This window comes from Meles meles, chromosome 4, assembly GCF_922984935.1.
Source record: "Meles meles chromosome 4, mMelMel3.1 paternal haplotype, whole genome shotgun sequence".
Classification (NCBI taxonomy): Eukaryota; Metazoa; Chordata; class Mammalia; order Carnivora; family Mustelidae; genus Meles; species Meles meles.
In genome coordinates, this window is record NC_060069.1 from 104,639,617 (window position 1) to 104,663,012 (window position 23,396).

Below are 23,396 nucleotides of genomic sequence, written 5' to 3' on the forward strand. Positions count from 1 at the left end.
TTGCTGTTCTTTCTCCAGCTCTTTTAGGTGTAGGCTTAGGTTGTGGATTTGAGATCTTTCTTATTTCTTGAGAAAGGCTTGTATTGCTATATATTTTTCTCTCAGGACTTCCTTTGCTTGTGTCCCACAGATTTTGAACCATTGTGTTTTCATTATCATTGGTTTCCATGAATTTTTTTCATTTCTTCTTTAATTTCCTGGTTAACCCATTAATTCTGTAGAAGGATGCTCTTCAGTGTGCATATATTTGGCTTCTTTCCAATTTTCCTTTTGTGATTGAGTTTCAGTTTCAAAGCATTGTGGTGTGAAAATATGCAGGAAATGATCCCAATCTTTTGATACCGGTTGAGACCTGATTTGTGACCCAGGATGTGATCTATTCTGGAGAATGTTCCATGTGCACTAGACAAGAATGTGTATTCTGTTGCTTTGGGATGGAATGTTCTGAATATATGTGTGATGTCCATCTGGTCCAGTGTGTCACTTAAGGCCTTTATTTCCTTGTTGCTCTTTTGCTTGCATGATCTGTCCATTTCAGTGAAGGGGTTGTTATAGTCTCCTGCTATTATTGTATTATTGTCAATGTGTTTCTTTGATTTTGTAATTAATTGGTTTATATAGTTGGCTGCTCCGATGTTAGGGGCATAGGTATTTAAAATTGTTAGACCTTCTTGTTGGACAGACCCTTTGAGTATGATATAGTGTCCTTCCTCATCTCTTAGTATAGTCTTTGGCTTAAAATTTAATTGAACTGATATAAACATTGCCACCCCAGCTTTCTTTTGATGTCCATTAGGATGGTAAACTCTTTTCCACCCCCGCGCTTTAAATCTGGAGGTGTCTTTGGGTCTAAAATGAGTTTCTTGTTGACAGTATATTGATGGGTTGTTGTTTTTTGTTTTTTTTTTTTAATCCATTCTGATACCCTGTGTCTTTTGGTTGGGGTATTTAGTCCATTTACATTCAGGGTAACTATTGAGAGATATGAATTTAGTGCCACTGTACTGCCTGTAAGGTGACTATTACTGTATACTGTCTCTATTCCTTTCTGGTTTCCTACTTTTAGGGTGTCTCTTTGCTTAGAGGACCCCTTTCAATATTTCCTGTAGAGTTGGTTTGGTGTTTGCAAATTCTTTTAGTTTTTGTTTGTCCTGGAGGCTTTTTATCTCTCCTTCTATTTTCAATGATAGCCTAGCTGGTTATAGTATTCTTGGCTGCATGTTTTTCTCATTTAGTGCTCTGAATATATCATGCCAGTTCTTTCTGACCTGCCAGGTCTCTGTGGATAAGTTTGCTGCCAATCTAATTATTTTTACCATTGTATGTTACAGCCTTCTTGTCTTTGGCTGCTTTCAGGATTTTCTCTGTCACTAAGACTTGTAAATTTTACTATTAAGTGACGGGGTGTGGACCTATTCTTATTGATTTTGAGGGGGGTTCTCTGAACCTCCTGGATTTTGATGCTTATTCCCTTTGCTATGTTAGGGAAATTCTCTACAATAATTCTCTCCAATATACCTTCTGTTTCCCTCTCTCATTCTTCTTCTTTTGGAATCCCAATTATTCTAATGCTGTTTCATCTTATGATATCACTTATCTCTCCAATTCTCCCCTCATGGTCCAGTAGTTGTTTGTCTCTCTTTTACTCAGCTTCTTTATTCTCTTGTCATTTGGTCTTCTATATCACTAATTCTCTCTTCTGCCTCATTTATCCTAGCAGTAAGAGCCTCCATTTTTTACTGCACCTCATTAATAGCTTTTTTGGTTTCAGGTTGGTTAGATTTTAGTTCTTTTATTTCTCCAGACAGGTTTCTCTAATATCTTCCATGCCTATTTCGAGCCCAGCTAGCACCTTGAGAATCATCATTCTGAACTCTAGATATGACATATTACCAATGTCCATATTGATTAGGTCCCTAGCCTTTGGTACTGCCTCTTGTTCTTTTTTTTTTTTTCTTTTTTTTTTTTGTGGTGGGTTTTCCACCTTGTCTTTTTATCCAGATAAGAATATATGAAGGAGAGAATAAAATACTAAAAGGGTGGCAACGATCCCAGGAAAATGTGCTTTAACCAAATCAGAAGGGACCCTAAATCCTGAGGGAAGAAATAGGGGTAAAAAGAAGTTCAGAAAAAAAATAAAGAAAAAAATAAAAAATAAAAAATATATATTAAAATGGTGAATAGAACAGAGTCACCCACTTAATTTTGGGACTATTTTGGTCTCTTAGAAGAAACTATGTTCCAAGATTTTAAAGAATGAAAACATATATAAGGGTAAACATGATGAAGGGATGGAATATGACTATAAAGATGAATTTTTTTTTTTTTAATTTCTAAAAAAGGAGTTGATAAGTTGGTTGGGAGAATAAAAAAAAAAAGAAAGTGGACAGAATTTGCTCAGGCTGAAGACTAGAACAAAGCCCTATGGTAGATTTAGGGTATATTTTGATCTATTAGAAGTTGTACCCCAAATTTTTTAGAAGAAAAAACCTATGTGTATACAAAAAATAAAGTTAGATACAATGAAGGATAAAAGATGAGTATAATAATGAAGGTTCAAAAAGATTTTTTTAATGAAAGGTATTGTTAAGATAAACTATTTTAAAAACATTGAAAGAGGAAAGAGTGAAAGTTAAAAAAATTAGCATAAGGAAAAAATAAAATTAAAAAAATTAATTAACTTTGCAAGACTAAAGAATCATTAGGAGAAAGTCATGAATTCCATGCCTTGCTTTCTCCTCCTCTGGAATTCTGCTGTTCTCCTTGATAAGTGAACTTGGTCTTGGCTGGATTTCTTGCTGATCATCTGGGGGTGGGGCCTGTTGTAGTGATTCTCAAGTGTCTTTGCCAGAGGCAGAATTGCACCGCCTTTACCAGGGGCTGGGCTAAGTAATCTGCTCTGGTTCACTTTTGGGAGCTTTTGTTCCCTGAACGCTTTCTGTAGAGCTCTGGAGAACAGAATGAAAATGGTGGCCTCCCAATCTCCAGCCCGGAGTAGTAGAGAGCTTGGGGCCCCACTCCTCAGTGCGCCCTCAGATAAAAGCATTCAATCACTCCTAATTCCCGGCCTCTGGCCGCACTCTGAGCTCACCCAGCCTGTGACCAAGCGTCTCTGTCTCTGTTTCTGGTACACAGCTCCTCCTGGAGTCTCCAAACCCAGCAGATCCCGGCTGCTCTTTCGGGGTGGGGGTGGGGGGTTCTCTCCGGATCTTCTGGAGTCCGTGCTCAAAGAGCAGTGGCCTGACTGTGCCACGGATCACAGTTTAAGGTAACTCCAAGTTTAAAGCTCACTCCTCGGCTCCATCTCTGTAGCCGGCTTCCTTGCTCTAATACCTGTGAGTTCTACAACACTCAGACACCCCTGATTCTTCTGTGACCCCGCGGGACCTGCGACCACACCATCCCTGCTTAGCCTCTGGAGCTATGTCCTTTAGTGGAACAGACTTTTAAAAGTTCTGATTTTGTGCTCCGTTGCTCCCCTGCTTGCTGGGAGCCGGCCCCTCCCCCTGCAGTCTATCTTCCCGTCGCTTTGGATTCACTTCTCTGCAGTCCTACCTTTCAGAAAGTGGTCAATTTTGTTTCTAGAATTGCTGCTCTTCTTCTCTTCGATCTCCTGTTGGATTTGTAGGTGTTCGGAAAGGTTTGATAAACTACCTAGCTGATCTCCTGCTATCTGATATCATCTCAGCCTGCTACTCCTCCGCCATCTTGACTCCTCCCTTGGACTTCTTCATTCCAATCCATCAAAAACACTGACTGATCTTCATAAATCATAACTTTTATCACATTACTCCCTAAATCTAGTCTATTAAGACTTAAATATCCTTCTGAGCAAGGTGAGAAGGTAAGCAAATCAGTTTTTCTCAAACTTCATTCTGTATACGAATCACTTAGAAATCTTGCTAAAATGTAGACTTATCATTCAATAAGTCTGGGAGGGACCCAAAATTCTGTATTTCTAACAAACTCCCAAGTGATGCCAATGCTACTGGTTCGGCAACCACACTTTACATAGCAGGTGTCTGAGGGTAGAAGGAGGGAGGCAAGAAGTACAATATCTTATACCAACTTGGCATTTCTAGTAATACAAAGCTCAAATTCTCCATCATAACATTCAAGTTACTTTAATGTAGTCCCACTCAAACTTTCTAGCCTTTAGTTCTTGTACTTTACATAAATCCTCTGAACAATCAAAAATTATTCAGTGATTCCACTAATGAGTGATTTCACTTATCACTCCAACAATGAGCGATCTCTCCTCTCCTCTTCCAGAGGACCCTTGGCAATATCTGGAGACATTCTAAGTTATCATCACTGAAAGACCCACCAGATGCTAGTAGCAGTCTTTCACTGATGATAACTTAGAATGTCTCCACAGACATTGTCAAACAGTCTACAATGGATAGGACAGCTCACTACAACAAAGAATTCCGGCCCAAAATGTCAACAATGCTGATGCTATAAAGAACTCTGCCTTAATGTATGTTGTTTTCCGCACTGGCTCATTTATTCTCCCTATACTTACTTCCCTCTGCTTACCCCAAAACTATCCAAAATTCAACGACTGGTTCAACTGTTTTTCTATACAACTTTGTAGACTACTAAGTTTTACAAATCCATTCCTATACCCTACTTAAATAATACTCATGGTGTATGGCTGCTGTATACCAGGAATTCTTGTAGGCCTTAGAGAGATAAAGTTAAATTTTAAAGTACAGAGTTGCAGTCCACCATGTGTTTATAATGTAGAAAACACACAACAAACAGTAAGGTAACTGCTACAAGAGATAAGCTCAAGATACAATGGCAAAAGAGCCAAAGAAAAAAAGAAAGAAAAAAAAATCAAACTGCAAGTGGGTATATATTTCAACAATGGCTTCTAAAAGGATGTGGTTTGATAAATAGCAGTTAAATTTAAGAATGTAGGAAGAGAGACAGGAAGAAAAAGAAAGCAATCCAAGAAGAAAGAAAAACACATGTAAAACAAAAACAGGTATTATCAGAACTGCAAATAGTTCATCATCATTATTTGTGTTGTAAAGTGGAGAAAGAGATGAAATGATGAAGCTAGACACATAGGCATGGCGAAGATCATGACTAGTCTTGTACTATAAACAGTCCTGAGTTTTAAATCACTGAGTATTATATTAACTTAGGGGCAATTACTAGAATTTAAAGCAAAAAAAAACCCCTTACTCCAATGGGTTCCCTCTTCCACACACAAACTACTGTTTTCTAGCCATTGAACTTTTTTCATGACCTTTTTTTACCCTGATGGCCTGCACTTGATTTTTCAGGTATTTATTTTTGCCTTCTTTTTTGTTTTGTTAGTTTCTGGACCTTTTTTTTTTTTTTTTTTTTTTTTTTTTTGGTAATGTTAACGTTAGTCACCATACAGTGCATCGTTAGTTTTTGATGCAGTGTTCCAGGATTCACTGTTTGTGTATAACACCCAATGCTCCCTGCCTTCTAGTCAAAGTTTCTCAAAAGTATCCGTTTCATAAACATGACTTATATTTTCCCACAGGTGTTCAGGCAGTGTCATAAACATATGAAATTCTCAAATATTTAATTTTATTTCTATTTTTAAATAGTATCTCTCAACATGAAAAAATATCTCACAAGCTGGACAAAATGGCTTTCCTGCATGTCAGAGACCCTGAAATGATGCCTTTAAATATTAGGGGCAGTGCACTTGTTTGCTGCTCTGGAAGCAGAACTAAGACCAAGTGAGGAGCACAAAGGGCTTTTTAGTAGGGTGTAACACCCAGAAGGAAAGTGAAGAAGGAGGGTTGAGGAGGGGAGCTATCAGCAGATCCAACCAAGTCCCCAACAGACAAACAGGCAGATGCAAAGACTGCCTGTTAAAGGAGTCCTACTTTGATTGCAAAATGCTAAGGTTGCTATTACTCCTCAATCTTTACTCTGGTATTCTAAAAATACAAGCCAGTATTTCCAAATTGGTATACCTTTCACTACAAGTGGCTATCTTAACAATAATAAGCTCATTTTAAATTCCTCCATAAATTCTAAGTTATCAGAAAGGAAAAAGCAGAAGATTGCTCATTATAAGCAATGGCCCAAGGATCAAACAGCTATGAAATCCACAGTGGCAGAAGTAAAATCTGATTTCAGAAACATGGAAGTATATCAATGGCTCTAAGACAACAGTCATTTAAATAAATGGACAAGCTTATTTAAAAATGGAAATTTAAAGTTTGAAATTTTGAGAAAGAATACTGAAAATGTCAAAAACACTCAGCATTTTAGTATTATAAATAAAAACCAATCTTTCATGAAAAAAGTAAAATAACTAAGAACCACACAGCATTATACAGATAGGTAGGTAGATACAAAATTTTGTTTAAATTAAGAGAGCCTAGAATCAGATTTTTAAGAAAAAAACTTGAAAAATCATATCTGAATTATTTCAAATCTAGGTTTATGTATATACAGTTAATTATTTTAAAATCTTGAAAAAACTTTTATTATAATCCTTGCCAGTACCACCAAAATATACAATTCAAGCATACCTACCTAATACAGTTACAGTTGTAGAGGACTGAGCATTTCCAAGCGGGAATGTAACAGCTTTGCATACGTATTTTCCAGAATCAGAAAATCCTATGTTATGTAGAGTAATTGTCGCATCATTAAGTGAATAGTTTTTAAATAAGACTCTTCCCTGATATTCTCCTTGAACAGAGAATCCATACTGAGGATGATGAACTGCAACAGTCTGTGAACTTTTGCCATGGATCTTCTCCCATGAAATTTGTGTTATAGTTTCATTTACTTCGATTAAACACTTCAATGAAACATTCTTTCCCCATATTGCTGTGACATGTGGCTCCACAATAATTGGCCCAGCTAAGGCACCTATGGGGGAAAAAATAGTTCTTAAAATAGAAAAAAGTTATACTAACATATGATCATTCTCCCTCCCTGCTTGTTTCTCTCTGTCCCTCCCACTTACCCTTCTATAGATGCTTACCCGCATGTCCATGCACATTCCCCTACACACATACCTTTATGACTAAATAATAGGAAAAGCTCCAAAGAGGTAGATGTTCCTGGGGCTGAATATTAGACCCAAAGAGTGACTCTCAAATAAATCAAATACCTGTCAATATGTGTCACAGTGAGAAAAGCACTAAATTGGGCCGAGAATAAGCTTGGAAGGAGATCATTCCCCAGTCAAGCCTCCAGATGAGATCCCAGCCCTGACACCTCTGACTGCAGTCTTGTGAAAGACTCTGAGGCATAGAACCCAGCTGAGCCATGCATGAATTTCTGACACAAAGAGAGATAATAAATGCATGCCGTTTTAAAGCCACTGAATTTTAGAGTAATTTATAATTTGTAATAGATCACTAATACATGCAGGATCTGTCAAACCAAATATATTACTAAAGTATCTTCTGGAGGATTCCTCTATCAAGAGTTCTCTATTAAAAAATTTCATTTAAGATAGATCAACTACTAGAAAACATTAATTTAAAAAATTATGTAAATGTGAAATCAATTTTTTTCTATTTCATGGATGAAGAAAAATAATTCCATAAGCAAAAGTTAAAATGAAATGACATCAAATTTCTCCCTTGTAATACTGACTTCCTTGGTCCAAATCTAAATTATTTTAGGATAAATAAGACCAATATTTATGAATACTAAAGTCAATCAAGATGTAGTACAAAAAAGGACAGACAATTCACAGTGACTATATTTAAGAGTTAAGGAAGAAAAGGGTTTTTTAACCATTGCCTCAAAAACGTACCAAGTTGTCAAAATTTACCACTGTGTTCTATCATGCTTTCAAGTGTAGATAATTACTAAGCTTTTAAGATTAATCCAAGGTATATAAATTTTATAAGTATTGTAATGTATTTTAGCAAGCTATCGTAAGTCTAGTACTAAACCAGAATATACATATAAAAGGACAATTTATGAATATTAAATTTTTCATATAATGCTATGAAATAATACCCAGCTTTTTGTTTAAAGAAAAAGACAATGACGAAGTAGGAAATTCCAAGAATGTAAAGAAATTTTAAACCATAACACTGAAAGCTCACATTGACTTCCTCATTTGATGTTGAAAAGTCATTTTATATAATTTAGCATTCATTATCTGAATTTTTTTAAAAACTCTAACAACTGAGGAAAAAAGGATTTTTATAAATTTTTATTAACATATAATGTATAATATATAATTATTTATATATAAGTAATTTCATACATAAAATTTATATAAATATAAACATATAAATATAAAATTTATTTATATATAAAATATCCATAAATAAATTTATATATAAATATAAATATGTAATATAATTTTTGATTAACATATAATGTAACATATAATGCCCCAGGAGTACAGGTCTGTGAATCAACAGGCTTACACATTTCACAGCCCTCACCATAGCACATACCCTCCCCAATGTCCGTAACCAAACCACCCTCTCCCTACCGGAAAAAAAGGATTCTTAATAATAAAGTAGATTCTTCTTAAATCAGTGGCCATCATCACAACACTAGAAAAAGGGGGCATTGCTATTAAAAAAGATCAAGACAAAATGGTGCAGTATCATCATCACTGTTCAAATGAAAACGGAAATTCCAGTGCAATGATGTAGAAAGAAAGAAAGAAGGAGAAAGAGGGAAGGTGAAGCATTAGAAAGGAACAGACTATTATTCAAAAAACCTGTTAACTGAAAAATCTAAGGCAGTCAAGTAAAGGGTGCATATAAAACATGCAAAATATATAATCAACATGTTAGGATTGGTGATAATCTTTACAAATTTATCTTTACAAATTTATTACAGAAAAAAACAGTATCTGTAAAACATTAATACTTCAAATGCCCATGAATAAAGTTGTGAAGAACTTATAAACCTGAGCAACTGACTTGAATAAATGTAAGATATGTCATGTTCCTGCAGGAAAAATTAATGCTATTTAGACATCATATCTCCCCATACCACACAAATTCAATGCAACTGCAATGAAATCTCTGATAAAAATTCTTGAAACAAGACTAGGGACAATAGCTAAGAAATATTTCAAAAACATCAATGGTCCAGTAGGAGGGAGGGGAAATGCTAAAGTAAAAATAATAAAATGCTTACTATTAGCATCTGAAAACAATTTAAAGTACACAAACTGACCTATAAATATATCAGGTCTATTATATACATTGTACTGATATACAACAGTATTTTTCTATGAGCGGGGAAATAGTGAATTAGTCAAGATGCTGAAAGAACAGAGCTAAATACTTGGAAATGGATCCCTGTTTCACACTAAACACACACACACACACACACACACACACGACTGAAGATCAAAATGTAAAAAACAGGCACACGTCCATGCACATATACCGACAGTAACTTTGTATAGTCTGGCAAGTAACATTAGTTATTCCTAGAGAGTGGGATACGGAGGATTAAGAAAAGAAATTTCAGTTTTTATTTTGTGTTCCTCTTTGATGTCAAAATCATTTATAAGTAATGTTCACAATAAAAACAAATTAAAAATAAGAATAAGCAGAATTAAATTCTCCTCAGGTGGAAATGGAAAAGAGATAGGATAAGGTCTTATGGACTAAGTATTTGCACTTCCCCAAATTTTTTTATTGCAGCCCTAATCTCTAAAGTGATAATGTCTATAGATGGGGTCCTTGTGTGGTAATCAGATATATGAGGTATTGAGGGTAGAACCCCTATGGTGACATTATTGATCATACAAGAAAAGGAAGAAAGACAAGTTCTCTCTCCTTCTACCATGTGAGGACAAAGCAAGAAAGTGCCTGTCTTCAAGTCAAGAAGAGGGTCCTCACCAGGAATGGAATCTGCTCACAACTTGATCTTGGAATTCTCAGTTTCCAAAACTGTGAAAAATAAGTATCTGTTATTTAAGCCACCCAGTCCATAGTGCTTTGTTATAGCAAACTGATCACTAAGACATTAAGTATCAGAATAACCTGGGAGGGATTATGCTAAATCATATCTCCTTTCAACTGGTAAGAACTATGGCCTAGTGAGCCACCATTAATGAAGGGGACTATTTGGAGACAGGAAAAAGAAAAAATGAATCCATTGACTCAAAAACGTACTTATAACATTTAAATATATTCTACAGTATTTAAATAGGGAAATCCACTCTCAGCATAAAAGGTAGAAAAGCTACCTAGAAAAGAGTTTAATAGATTTGACCAGAAAAACTGATCCCTTAGTAAAGAGCTTGAGTAGATTTTAAAAAACTACAAATGGCTATTTTTAGTAAGTGTTTAATTTTACTCATAAATATTAACAACTGTCAAGTTTTTCTTTTTCATCTTTTGTTTTAATATCTAGGAGATAATGAGAAATTTTTACCTTCCAATTTTTCTACAAAATTATTCTGGTTAATTTTTGCAAAAGTAAACTTGGGCATAGTTTTCTATTGTTTCAATCCTTAAATCCCTGAGCAAGTTTTGATAATTTGGCTCTCCCTTAGATTCCATGAGCTTCTAATAATATATCTCCTTTTTTGCGTTTTAGTCAGCCAAAGTTAAGTATCTGTTCCCTGCAAATAAGTGTATACCTTTCCAATCCTAGACAAAACCCAAAAGTTAAAAACTACTTCTAAGTAAGATTTTTTCCCCCCATGGAATCTTAAAACTGCGGATGAAGAGTTTCTCCACCATGATTCTTATCCAAAGTCGCTATTCAAACGCCTCATTTCTCAAGGTCTCCCAAACACCGAGACTACCCCTACCCCTTTCTTTCCCGTTTCCATATGGAGTTTGACAGGAAAGAAGTATATCCTGAAGAAACATAAATGTTTATTTCTAAAGACCTAAATTATTTGAAGTAACTTCGTCATTAAGAGTGATATAAGTCTAAAATATAAAGAGGCTAAGGCTCTTGAACCTTTCATATCTGGCAAGACATTGTCAGAACATATTCCTGGCTACTGTATACTCTAGAGACCAAAGAAAAACATATCATTTGTATCATTAATTAATTGTCCTTTCAGAGAGCAAGAGAGGCTCCCATGAAAACACTAGAACTGTGAAAATAAAGCTGTCTGGATTTTTCACGTATATTTGAACAGTCAGGATTTAGAGCATACAGAGAACACAAATCATTTGGCAATACTCAAAAACAATTGTGACAGAAAAATAAAATGTAATGATTCATGTACTCTAACTTCTATGGGTTATTTAAAAACAAAATCAAACAAAATGACTAGACATTCATATTAGAGATCACATTAAAGTGCTAAAATCCAAGTATAAAGTGACAACAGTTCACTGCCTCTCGCTCTCGCACTCCCCCTACTTATAGTCTCTCTCTCGCTGCTGTCTGTCAAATAAATAAAATCTTAAAAAAAAAAAAAAATTTGCTAAGGGAAATTAAAGACCTAAATAAATGGAATGATAAACTTTTCTCATAGGTTAAAAGACTCAATATTCTTGGGGCGCCTGGGTGGCTCAGTAGGTTAAAGCCTCTGCCTTCGGCTCAGGTCATGATCTCAGGGTCCTGGGATCTAGCCCCGCATCGGGCTCTCTGCTCAGCAGGGGACCTGCTTCCTCCTCTCTCTCTGCCTGCCTCTCTGTTAAATAAATAAAATATTTTTTAAAAAAAGACTCAATATTCTTAAACTACTAATTTCTTCTATATTGAGCTACTGATTAAACACAATCCCAATCTGAATCCAAGCATATTTTTTAAAATTTGACAAGCTTTTTTTTTAAAATTCACATGTTCATGCAAATATAAATTTTTGTGACTTCAGGCTGGCAAATACTTCTTAGGTATGTTACCAGAAGCACGAGAGGATTTCATCAAAAATTTTCTACTCTTCAAAACACACTCCTAAGATAAGCCATTTAATGGGGAAAAAACTTTGCAGAACATACCTGATAAAGAATTTATATCCGATAAAGAACTTGAAAGAATTTATATCTATAAAGAATAAAATACATAAAGATCTCCTAAAACTTCATAAAGACAACAAACAAGCCAATTTAAAAATGAGCAAAATATATGAACAGACACATCACCCAACAGCACATGAATACGTGCTCAACATCATTAGAAAATGCAAATTAATATCACAATAAGATACCACTACACTTATCCATTAGAGAGGCCAAAAATAAAAAACGACTAACAATATGAAATGTTAGAATGTGAAGGTACTAGAACTCTCCTTCATTGCTGGTTGAACTGCAAGATGGTACAATCACACTGGAAGACACCAGCAGTTTCTTAAAAGTTAAATATACAAGCACCATATCATCCTTCCATATCATTCTTTTTTTTTTTTTTAAGATTTTATTTATTTATTTGACAGACAGAGATCACAGGTAGGCAGAGAGGCAGCCAGAGAGAGAGGAAGGGAAGCAGGCTCCCCGCTGAGCAGAGAGCCAGACGCGGGGCTCGATCCTAAGACCCTGGGATCATGACCTGAGCCGAAAGCAGAGGCTTTAACCCACTGAGCCACCCAGGTGCCCCGATCCACCCATATCATTCTTGTTTTCACTCACCAGAAAGGAAAACATGTGTCTATACAAAGACCTGTACACAAATGTTCACAGCAACTAACTTACTTTCCTTAAGATTTTATTTATTTACTTAAGACAGAGAATGAGTAAGGGAGAAAGCATGAGTGTGAAGGGCGGGCAGAGAAAGAGGGAGACGCAGACTTCCTTCTCGGCAGGGAGACTGACTCAAGACTGGATCCCAGATCCACGGGATAATGACCTGAGCTGAAGGCAGATGCTTAACCAACTGAGCCACCCAGGCACCCCCAAAGCAACTTTATTCTTAATAGCCAAAAACTGGAACCAACCCACATGTCCATCAGCAAGTGACTGAAGAAACAAATTGTAGTAACAAAGGGGAAAAACCAAATAGAAACAGAGGGGATTATCTTAAACTTGAGAAAGAACACTTATTTTTTAAAAACCTACAGTTAACATTATACCAATGCAAGAAACTAGCTGCTTTCCCAATCAGATCAGGAACAAGGCAAGGATGCCCCCTTCTGTTGTAACTTTTCAGCATTACCCTAGAAATTCTAACATAATTTCTAGTATATAAATTCTAGTATAATTTCTTACATTCTAGCTAATCTTAGTAAGAAAAGGAAATAAAACATAAAGTGATTGGGAGAGAAGAAATAAAACTTTGTTCACAGATGACATGACTGTCTACATAGAAAATCAGAAAGAAATGACCACGAAAACCTCTTCAAACTAATAAGTGGTTATAGCAAAGCTGTAGGATCACCTTCCTATATGCTAGCAATGAAAAGTGGAATTTCAAATTAAAAACACAGTATCCTTTACATTAATACCCCCAAAATGAAACATTTGGATATAAATCTTAACAAAATATATACAACATCTGTGTGAGGGAAAACTACAAAACTGATCAAAGCTATCAAAGAAGAACTAAATAACATAAACATATCCCATATTCACAGATAGGAAGACTCAATATTGTCAAGATGTCAGTTCTTCCCACTTAATCTATGCATTCAACATAGTCTAAAAACACAGTATCATTTACATTAATACCCCCAAAATGAAACATTTGGATATAAATCTTAACAAAATATATACAACATCTGTGTGAGGGAAAACTACAAAACTGATCAAAGCTATCAAAGAAGAACTAAATAACGTAAACATATCCCATATTCATGGATAGGAAGACTCAATATTGTCAAGATGTCAGTTCTTCCCACTTAATCTATGCATTCAACATAGTCTCAGGCAAATTGGAGAACATTTTGTATATAAGATAATTTGAGATGATTTTTACTATAAAGACAGAGATCAGACAGCAGCTCAAGAGAGATTTGCATCACAAAAAGTCTTTTCTTAATGAGAAATATTATGGCATATTTTCACGCTGACTGAAATGACTGGAAGGAAAATTTATGAGACAAGAGAAGGCACAGTTGTTAAAAGTAGTTATCTTTGAGAAAAAAGTGTGGGACAGGACTCAGGGATATTGTTAAGCCACTGACTGTACCTTAGTTGTAGCTGGCAATCTACTTTTACATATGGGTAGGTATGGTAGTGAAAGTTCTTTTCTGACTACTTCCATTTGCTCTTTAAAACAGAAAGCAGGGATTTCATGTGAGAATAAGAGAGGATGTCTAGAGGCTTAAAAAGAAGGTATAAAACAGCTGTGGGGAAAGAGTCAATAGAATGAAGTAGTATTCAAAGTGTGACTTTTGAGAGTCCCCAAGACCTTTTCAGATGGTTAATAAAATCAAAAATCAGGTCACAAGTCATTCCAGGTAACTATCTTTTTCATTCCCTTCTGTCAAGAGTATACCATAGATATTCCAGAACATAGGATATTCAGCAGAAGCAGGTATGAAAATCCAGTTGTTACTATGATAGATGTTAAAAACATTTGCAAAATAAAGAAGGACACTACTCTTATCATTATTTTCAAAAATTATTTATTATTTATAAAAATAGTTATTAACATATAATGATTATTTTTGAGGGAATTAAAACACTTTAAAATCACTGTTTTAATTTTTAATCAAGTAAATACTGGCAGATAAGATCCACACTAACAAAAGCTTGCTGTAGTTCTCGATAATTTCTTGAAGAGTAGGGAAAAAAAAAAAAAACACTGACTAGGAAAATGTAGATTGCAGGGTAGTACCAAGAATCACCTGCAGTTACTACCCCTGAATTATGGTGACATCCAACCGCATTCAGCTGCCTGAGTGGAGGCCTGGAAGAGGCAAACAGCATGTAAGATTTAACCTAGGTTGAGAGTTTTACCAGGCTAGCAGAGACAAAAGATGAACAAGGGGTTGATGGTACAAAGAAATAAGTTCAGTGATGGACCATATACTTTCAGCTCCTCAAGAAAGGAAGAAAAGGAATTAGGATCAAAGGATTATACAAACCAATGTAGCTAAAGATTATCAGAATTAAAGTTCTAAGCAAAGTAAGGTGAATAATGTGAAACAGTGGGGAAGTCAATTTCTCTGAAACTCAGTTTTCACATTAATAAAATGTCTCACCATCTTACAGCTGTACATTCCTGAAAATTGTCAGTTTTTACATACCATTTTGTTGGATTTTCATTTTACCATTTCATTTGATCCCCATACTTCTCTCCCTCCAAAAAGCACATTGTGAGGTAGATAGGTAATTTTTTCCCCATATGACACATCAAGAAAAAGAGGAAAAAAAAAAAACAACTTAATGAGGGTCATACAAATAGTAAGAGACAGTGCCATCTAACATAGTAGAATCAGGAAAAGCTTTGCAAGAGGCTAGGAAGGCCAATGCAGGTTAATCACAGATCCAGTATTACACCAAAATACAGAAAATAAGACTGTGAGCCTAAATCCAAAATGAGTAAAGGGCAGTAATCAGAAATGACACAGTAGAGAATAAACTAAAACTAGAACTTCTAATTATGCTTTGGCACAGTGTTTAACAATTTCTAGAATAGCTCAATTACTACATCTGGCTAATAACTACAGTACTGTATAGTACAGCTATATAACATTTGTTACATGGGGTACCTTTCTAGAATGGAAGTTTAATAAAAGTTAACTTCTGACTACAGGTCTGAGTTTTCTATAAAACAAAACCAAAAAAATTAGCCAAAGAGAACTAAATAATGATTTACATGTAACCAAACAGGGAATAACAGATGCAAGAGACAGCAAACTTCTACTAAAATATTTCCATATATTAACACTAACTATAAATTTTATCCTATTGTATCATATCATCTTATCTTAAAGTAGTAATTTCAGCCTTTACAAAATGCTCTAAAGTGTTGTTTCCACCATCTACTCTCAATCACTACCTTTCAATTTCAAATAAAGAAAATATCTTGATTTAACCAACATAAAGGTTCTCTTTAGTTATTATGCTTAAAAGCAGTTTATTCATATTTTCAGAACAGAAGCACAAAGTCTTAGACCTGGAAGAGAACTTAGAGAACATCTAATCTAGCATAATTTGAGAGAGACATTTGATGTGATTTGCCCTTAACATACAGCTAGTGACAAAAGAGAGACAAGAAGTCTTCCGGCTTCAAGAAGTAATCATTCCAACTCCATCATGCTGAGCACATTATAAATAAATTCGAAATGTTTCAGAGAAAGAATATCTAGAAAGGCTATTAGTGGGGACATTCAAAAGTTCATTGATTTCCAAAATAAAAAGGGCTTGGAGGGCTGTAGTTCTTAAATCAGCACTACTCCCACCAGACATGAAATGCTCCTGGGAGAATGGATTTTCACAACAATTACTAAGAATTTGCTCTTTCAATCCTATTGCAAACTGTGAAATTGTGGCAATTTTTAAACACTAATGAAATTATGAGTTTTAATCCTAATAACATGTATTTCCCCAAATACTACAGTAATTATATTAATTTAAGCTTTACTGTTATTCCAGCAGTAAAATTCATAATCAGTATTAAGCAATTTTTCAATGGAAAGAATCGTTTTAACCATACTAATGAATTTGTTTCTGATCCTTTAGTTCACGTTAACCTTATAAGTGATACATAAAAACAGAAGACCTAAAATAAATAAAATATTAAAAAAAAAAAATCCAAAAGCTCTAGCTGACCAAAATATCTACTGTACTGATCAACCTCTTATTTTTTAAGAGATTGCTCCCAATCCTCTCAATCTTTATCTCTCTGTCAAATAAATATTAAAAAAAACAAAAAACAAAAAACAGAAGACCTATTATTGAATACATACTCTCAGATGAAATAAACACCTGTTCTGTAAAGAATAGATACTTACAAGACACTGATCTATTTTCAATTCTCATAAAGGACAGCCTTCTATATAGGACCCAAGTAAAAATTTATGCATTTATACAACATGCATTAATAATCCAGAAATCTCAAATTTACTGTTTCATTTAAAAAAGACATCTCTAAACAAGTACGTGGAGCCTATGGTTCAGTAGTATGATAACTTCTCAGATGTGAGAACTGAGACTTAAACGGTGAACAATGAGAGGGTAAAACAAAAAGGCAAGAACTTTGGAGCCAGACTAACTTAGATTCAAGAACACACAGATGTCTAAATTTTTAACAGTGTAACCCTGGGTACTCGAAAGCCTGTTGTTTCATCACCTATAAAATGGGACTATTCTCACCTAATTAACAAGATTTCATTAAATTTTTTTTAAAAAATTCAAAGCATGGAGTATGCACTGATTAAGCACCAAAGGAAACTGCTAGAATTGTTTTAGGTCCAGTTAAAGCTAACGCCTAATTCTATAGTAGCACCATGTACCAGCATGGTTGTATGAATTTTCTTTCTCCCCAAGGACCATTAGTAGCTGAGAGGTAAACATAAAACATCTGTACACCTATACTGATTTACAGTTAAGATTTTACAAGGCTGGTGGTAAGTCAAAAATATTGGGTCAAAGGGTTAGATACTACAGGACAAGTCTAGTCTGAGAAAGGAAGTGAGCTAATATTGACCAAAATACAATAGGTATGGACAAGTCTAGGTTGAGAAAAGAAGTGAGCTAATATTGACCAAAATACAATAGGTACGGCACATAGTAAGAGTTCAAATATTTACTGAGTTTCATTTACTGAGTATTACGCACCAGGTACTATCAGGTAGAAAATAGTATACCTTGAGATTTCCAAGAGCGAAGAATCTAGAAGAAAAAATAATGTTTCTAAGGCAATGGATATTATGGGTAGAGTGATCACAGAATTTGTTATCCGAGCCAAAACATAATTTTTTTTTTTAAGGATTTTATTTATTTGACAGACAGAGATCACAAGCAGGCAGAGAGGCAGGCAGAGAGAGAGGAAGGGAAGCAGGCTCCCTGCTGAGCAGAGAGCCCGATGTGGGGCTTGATCCCAGGACCCCGGGATCACGACCTGAGCCGAAGGCAGAGGCTTTAACCAACTGAGCCACCCAGGCGCCCCTAAAACATAATTTTTTAAAAGTGAAAGAGCACTACTGATAGATAATTATGTCAGAATAACAGCTACCTAGACATTCCAGACAAAATGGGATATATCACATTTATGGGAGCCACCCTAGTGAAGGGTGCCAATGCATACTAACTTGGGAGAATGCATGAGAGACATGTGTACAGTAAGAAAAGCTCCAGCTAAAAAGGGAAATTTTCTTTTAGCTAAGCCTAAACTAGTAATCCTAATTTTATTTCAGTAAATTTGTGGGAGAATAGTGGGATTTAAGCTAGATCTTAGGCAAGGTGAGTTTTTCCAAGCAGAGAAAGGGCACTTAGGAAAAACAAAAATAAAAAGATTCACAGAAACAGAAAATGCAAGAAGAGTCTGGGAAACCAGAAAAATCCAGGTAATGGTAAAAATAAAAATAAAAAAATAACAGAGATGAAGCCAGAAAGACAAATTCTTAATTCCATTTATTTGTGTATCTACCTTGTTCACTATTACTTTGACACCTACCTGTATTGACCAGTCTTCATGCTGAAGAAGACCAAGGAGGAAGAACATTCCTTACCCTTCAGAAAGCTTAGAGCCAAATCAGAGAAAGTATAAAGAAGCAGGAGGAAAAAAAGAAGTAACACTACAGAGTGAAAATTTAGGAAGCCAAAATATGAGCTAGGAAAATTCATCTAGCAGAAGTTCACATATCATAGTGGAGAAAAAAAGCACAGATACAGAAAGAGCCAATTAGGAATGTAAAGCTCTAATTATGACCTTATTTGAAAGAAGGCTCTCTGCAGATATAATTAAAAATCTTGGGATAAGAACATCCTGGATTATCCAAGTGGGCCCTGATCCTTATAAGTAACAAACATGGAAAAGACAGCAGCAAAGACCATGTTAAAACAGAGACAAAGACTGGAGTTACACAGCCAAGGAATGTCTGTGGCCACCAGAAGCAAGAAAAAGAATCTCCCCTAGAGCTTCCTGGAGGGAATGTGGTCCCGCAGACACCTGTAGGGTGGACTTTGTACTCCAGAACTATGAGAGAATAAGTATGTTGTTTTAATCCACCAAGTTTATGATAATTTTGTGATGGCAGCCCTAGGAAACTATCATGGGAAGCCACGGCACTAAACTAAGCATAACATATAAATGCCCAGAACAAAGTAGTGACAATACAGATGCAAACAGAAAAGATGTTCAGACTTACGGGGTAAAAGTACAAAAGAGAGTGCTTGGAACTTTTATCAGAGCAGCTCTACTCTTACACATGTAAAACTACTGAAGGGGAAAGAAAATGGAATAAGTAAGGGAGCTGAATATTACCAGACTATATGCCTATAATCATTTTCACCACTGTTTGGCAATTTGTCCTTCTGCATTCTGGTCAAAAGATGGACAAAACTAAATTCCCAAGATTTATGCTATAAGCCTGCCACCCACCACACTCTCTTCCATCCCAATTTCCATAAAAATTATCTCAGCAGCAAATATTTAATCTAGTTAAGCGCCTTATATACCATTCAATATAGCAAGCAATCCCATTCAGTACAGCAAGCAATCTCAAAAAAAAGAAGTTTTTAAGTCACTTTTTCCCACTGTCTCCAAGATGCACATCTTTTCCACCTCAAAAATGGGTTACAAGTGGCCTATGTATATGCAAACTTGGTTATTATTCCTGGTGGCATGACTGAAAATAGGCAAACACACAATCTATGACCTTTAAAGCAAGAATGATCTTATCTTTCCAGTAAGATCAGGATAGCATCAGAATGAAAACTTGCAGAATGGATATTAGGGGCTTGTAAGAAAATTCTCAGAGACAATGGTCCCCTGTACGAGTTAACATAGTGAGGCTAAACTGCTATCCTTAGAAAGGCCATCATGTAAGGATGGCCTCTGACTAATGGTGGGTAACTTAAAAGAGCTGAGGAAAGTTCTCACCATTAATTGGTAATAATGGCTCACTGCACCCCAACTGTTTTGTACAAACAATAAGTTTATGACAAACACCTACTTTCCTTCTAAGAATCTGGAATTTAGAATTTCCTAGGCCTACATAATCAATCTCCAATAAAAATTCTGTTCTTAGAGTTTCTAATGAGCTTCCATGGCTAGCAACACTTCACCCATCTTGTTACAAATCATTCCTGGGAGAATTAAGTATATGCTGTTTTGACTCCACCAGGAGAGGACTCTGGAAACTTGTGCCTGATTTTTCCCCAGACTTTGCATCATGACCTTTTGCTTAGTGTGGGAGCTTTTACCGTAATAAATCATAACCTTGAGTACAAATATATGCTTAGTCCTATGAGTCTTCTTAGAGGATTACTGAATCTAAGGGTGGTCTTGTAACCCTACAACACATCTTTTTTTTGACATATTATTGACATACAGTAATATATTAGTTTCAAGTGTACAACATAGTCATTTGACATACATTACGAAATGCTCACCATGGCAAGTGTTACCAGCTGTCATTATATAAAGTTATCAAAATACTATTAACTATATTCCCTATGCTACAAACACATCTTTTAAAAAAGAGAGTATCAAAGAGCTCTTCACAGCACAGGGGGATAAACAATATAAAGAAGGACTCTGAATTTGAAGACTAGAAATACTTTAACCATTTTTCCACTTACATTTTATTTTTCATGGATGCACACAAATTATGATGATTTCTAAAAATCCATGAATATAATACTGGTAAGTATGAAATAAAAGTCCAATAAATATAAAATAAGTCAATACACACAAAGTAAAAACTCCAGGTGATAGGAAAGTACTGTCAGGTTGTCTTTTTCTTCCTCAATGGTATGTAAAATAAATGTCTCTCTTAATCAATGACCTCTGACATTTGATGAAATGTGATAACTGTCAAAATTCAATATGTTAAAGCAGTAAATCAGCATCTGCAGAGTAAGTATCACACATAAGTCAGAAGTTAATGCAAATTATAACACTTAAAAAATAAGATTAGTAGAAATTTTAAAAGAATTACATTTATACTGTTTCTACATTTCATATGCTTTCTAAATATTCAAATTAAAATGTTTTATTTACATGAATGTATAGTTCTCAAATTTCTAGAAAAGCACTAACATAGACACGTTTCATTTCATTTGTTTTAAAAGGACAACAAAACACTTATTTAGCTTCTATCTCATGTACTCTAAAGTGCCTTTATACTATGGAGACCAATGTGTGATCAATTTTGTGTCTGTCAACTCCAAATGCACCATCTATACATGCTGATAAACAGAATTCCTTTAAGCACTTCTTTCACGTGAATATAGTGTTAAGCTTTCTCAGAAGGTGGCACTATAGTAATTCTGCAGGAGGGAGAGGCTCTCCTGGCATGTCCAATGCAGACCTGAAGTGAAAAGCATGAGTTTGAGAATACTGGGAAGACCCAGCCCCAGCCATGTGTCCAGAACCCAGTCCCCCTACAAACTGCAGTTTCAGCCAGGCAATCACCATTCCTCCATCCTCATAATGTAGAAATCAGAGACTCTATGTTGCCCAATTGTTCTCAAAAGTCTACTGCCCCACTAGCACCAGAAGTTCCACTACACACTCACACCACCACTTTCACTCCCAGAAAATAGCTTATTCCTTGCCTAATAATTCCACACAAGCTCCAGTCTTCTCTACTACCAGGTGTCATGAACTATATCTTCTCAACGTAAGTCTGAGTCCCTTTCAAGTTTGTCCTTTCCCATACAACACAGTCTCCTTATAACTGTATAGTTTTTCTTTTATCAAAGTTAATAATTCTTTAAGTTAAATTTTCCCTGATTAACTTATTGCATAGTTTCTGGCATGAATGCTGAAACTGACAAGGTTACCTTAAATTTACATGGAAATTAAAGTGAGTAGGAATAGCCAACACCCCCCCTCAAAAAAGAACAAAGTTGGAAGACTAACAACCTTCTAAATTTCAAGACCCTGCAAAACTATATAGTAATGAAAAACATGTGGTAAAACTGTATACAGTAATCAGAATTGTGTGAAACTAGCCTCAGACAGACACAGAGATCAACAGAATAGTATGGAAGAGTCCAGTAATAAGTTTATTACATTTAAGGTCAATTGATTTTCGATAAGGGTGCCTGTACAATTCAATGGGGGAAGAATAATCTTTCAACAAACAGTCCTGAGACAACTGAATATCCACATAAAAAAGCCCCAGTATACATAAAAATTAACCCCAAACAGATCATAGTCATAAATGTAAGAGCAAAAACTATAAAACTCACATAATATAGTAGCGAATTTTCACAAACTTGTGTTAGGCAAAACCTTTCTAGTTAGATAGGACACCGAAAGCACAAGCAACAAAAGGAAAAAGAAAGGAAATAAACTGGACTTAATTAAAAATAAAAACTTTTATGTTTAAGTGGACAACATCAAGAGAGTAAAAATAAAGCCTATGGACTGGAAGAAAAAATGGCTGGTTGTAGATCAAAGGTATTTGTACCTAAAATATAAAAAGAACCTTATAACTCAATAGTAAAATCACAAACATCCAACTGAGAAATGAGTAAGGGATCTAAATAGACATGTCTTAAAAGAAGATATACAACTGGCCAATAAGCACATTAAAATGTGCTCAACATCATTAGCCATTAGGGAAATGTGAATTAAAACAACAATGACTTACCACCTCATACGCACTATAATGGCTGCAATCAAAAAGTCAGATAGGGGCATGTGGATGGCTCAGTCAGTTAAGCCACTGACTTGGGCTCTGGTCATAACCTCAGGGTCCCCGAAAAGAGCCAGCATCCGGCTCTGTGCTCAGGAAGAAGTGTGCTTGTCCCTCTCCCTCTGCCTGGCCCCTGCTTGTGCTCGCTTTCTCTTAAAAAAAAAAAAAAAGCCAAATAATAAGACATGTTTGTTAAGGACCTGGAAGACGACCCCCCCCACAATGCTAGTATGAATGTACTGCAGTACTGCCATTTTGGAAAACAAACTGGCAATTCCTCAAAAGGTTATGGTTACCACAGTTTCACTCCTAAGTAAATACTGAAGTGAAATAAAAATGTATGTTAGCACAAAAATTAATACATGAATGTATATAGCAACACTATTCATAATAGCCAAAAAGCATAAATAATGCAAATGCCCATCAACTGATGAATAAATAAAATGTGATATATCCACACAATGGATTATGTGGCAATAAAAAAGAATGAAGTACCGATATATGTACTACATAGATGAACCTTCAAATTGTTATGCTAAATGAAATAAATCAGACATATTGGATTGCATATTATATAACATCTACATGAAATGTACGTAAGAGGCAAATCTATGAAAATATAAGGTATATTAATGATTGCCTAGTACTGGGACGGGTGAGGATAAATGGAAGAATGACTGCTTTGGCGGGGAGCAGACAGTGATGAAAATGTTCTAAAAGTGACTGA

The 23,396-nt window shown here is 35.3% G+C and overlaps 1 protein-coding gene across 3 annotated transcripts in view; it reads right to left on the reverse strand.

Moving 5' to 3' along the window:
* Positions 1-23,396, reverse strand: part of NECTIN3 (nectin cell adhesion molecule 3) — a 126,804-nt gene that overhangs the window by 82,429 nt on the left and 20,979 nt on the right. For all 3 annotated transcript variants that reach the window (XR_006817975.1, XR_006817976.1, XM_046001667.1), the window contains exon 2: positions 6,538-6,879. Coding sequence is in view for 1 of the 3 variants with exons in the window: in XM_046001667.1 (XP_045857623.1) it covers positions 6,538-6,879 (342 nt within the window). In the remaining 2 variants the exon portion in view is untranslated. The remainder of the gene's footprint in view (positions 1-6,537; positions 6,880-23,396) is intronic.